Genomic DNA, 1,606 nt, shown 5'->3' on the forward strand with positions numbered 1-1,606 from the left:
ACTCAAATGGAAGTAAAATGTTATGAATTTATTACTTGCAGAAACAAGAAAGTGACAAGAAAAAGGAGAATCCAAATCTTCTTAGTATAAAAAAAGAAAAGAAAAGGAAAAGAATAAGGCAAGATGTATGTGAAATCGTGATGATAGGGATGGAAATAGTGAAGGTGTGGACTTGCAATTTTCCTTCCACTATTAAAATACCACCCAAAAATTTGAATCTCTCCCTAAAATTCCTCCCCCACCCACCTCTCTATCAAATATAAATGCCCCCTCAAAATACTTTTTTCCCTCCATCCACGTAAGCCCCACCCACTCCTCTCAGTCACATGTTTCCATCTCAACCAAACAAACATCATATCTCTGTCACTTTCAAAATTTATATCATTTGCATTTCTATCCTTGCCTACTATATAACCCAATATTTTGCTTCATTTTCTCCCTCACTGGCTACTCTACAAATCCAACCCTACAAGCATAATCTTAGCATTTTTAACCATTTTCTTTGTCTTTCTAGTAGACTAGAAAATATATAACCTTTAACCAAACGACTGTAATTACTTTCCTAACCACTTTTTTCATTTCACTTCAACCAACCCTTCATTTCTGTTGTGCTTTTACTAAAATATCCCCTTACATCAATCTAATTCCTAATTTACCATTCACCTTATGGAAGTGGGTAAAGCCGAGATAAACCGTAACAAGCGATCCCGAGAAGACTCGAAGTCGGCCTCGGCCGGGTCAAAGCGAGTGCATATAGAGGAGGAGGAGGCAGTTCTCAACTCACACGAGTTGAACCGAGTTAACTCGGAGCCTGAGGTGAACCTTAACTCCGCCGAGACCGATGCCGACCTAGGCTTGTACTCGCCGGACGTCAAGCAGATCAGAGAAGAAATACTGGACATCTTAGATGAACCGGAAACTGTTACAGACCATCTACCGGAGGTTCAGGATCTTGACTCGGTAATCAGGAGCTTCGAAGAAGAGATTGTTCATCCGTCAACTCAGCCTGCTCAACCAGACCTAGGCTACCTTCTAGAAGCTTCGGATGACGATCTCGGCCTCCCTCCCACCATTTCAGCTTCTGATGACCATGTTAACGCGAGAATTAACACGCCGGAGAATGCCGCTGGAATTAGATTTGAGAGCGAGTTACAGAGTTTTGACTCGTTCGAGTTCGGGATGAACGTCGGAGCCGGTGACGGAAATAGCTACGGCGTCTACAGTAACGGTGATTTTGTGACAGTGGAGGGATTGTTTGATTACGAAGAGTCGTTTGAATTTTCGGAATTTTATCGGCGAGGAGAGTCCTTGCCTGCTTTATAGACTGATGAAGAATTTGTTAAGGAAACATAAATTAGGAAAATTGCCATTTTGGTATTCTCCGTTAGTATTTTAATTTACCGCAATATATCTGTTAATTAACTTTCATAAATTAAATGGATTTTGCTAAGGTGGAAATTATTTTGATCCGTCAAGGTTACCTTAAAAATTAAACTTCTCCTCTAACTATAAACAATAGAGATTCCCCTCCTCCAAACTCAAAACTCAATTACATTTTTAAAATATCTATTTTACCCTCAAGTTTATCATGTCTTTATCTATTTAT

At 39.7% G+C, this 1,606-nt stretch overlaps 1 protein-coding gene across 1 annotated transcript; it reads left to right on the plus strand.

The window, feature by feature from the left end:
• The first annotated feature begins 666 nt into the window (after window positions 1–666).
• Window positions 667–1,323, plus strand: LOC104100913 (uncharacterized). The gene has a single exon (XM_009608282.1). The coding sequence runs from the start codon at window positions 667–669 to the stop codon at window positions 1,321–1,323; it is 657 nt and encodes a 218-aa protein (XP_009606577.1).
• The last annotated feature ends 283 nt before the right edge of the window (window positions 1,324–1,606 follow it).

Source organism: Nicotiana tomentosiformis, chromosome 12 (assembly GCF_000390325.3).
Source record: "Nicotiana tomentosiformis chromosome 12, ASM39032v3, whole genome shotgun sequence".
NCBI classification, from domain to species: Eukaryota; Viridiplantae; Streptophyta; class Magnoliopsida; order Solanales; family Solanaceae; genus Nicotiana; species Nicotiana tomentosiformis.

Coding starts and splice junctions, on each gene's coding strand:
- LOC104100913 (XM_009608282.1), top strand. CDS start 667: ATGGAAGTGGGTAAAGCCGAGATAAACCGTAACAAGCGATCCCGAGAA.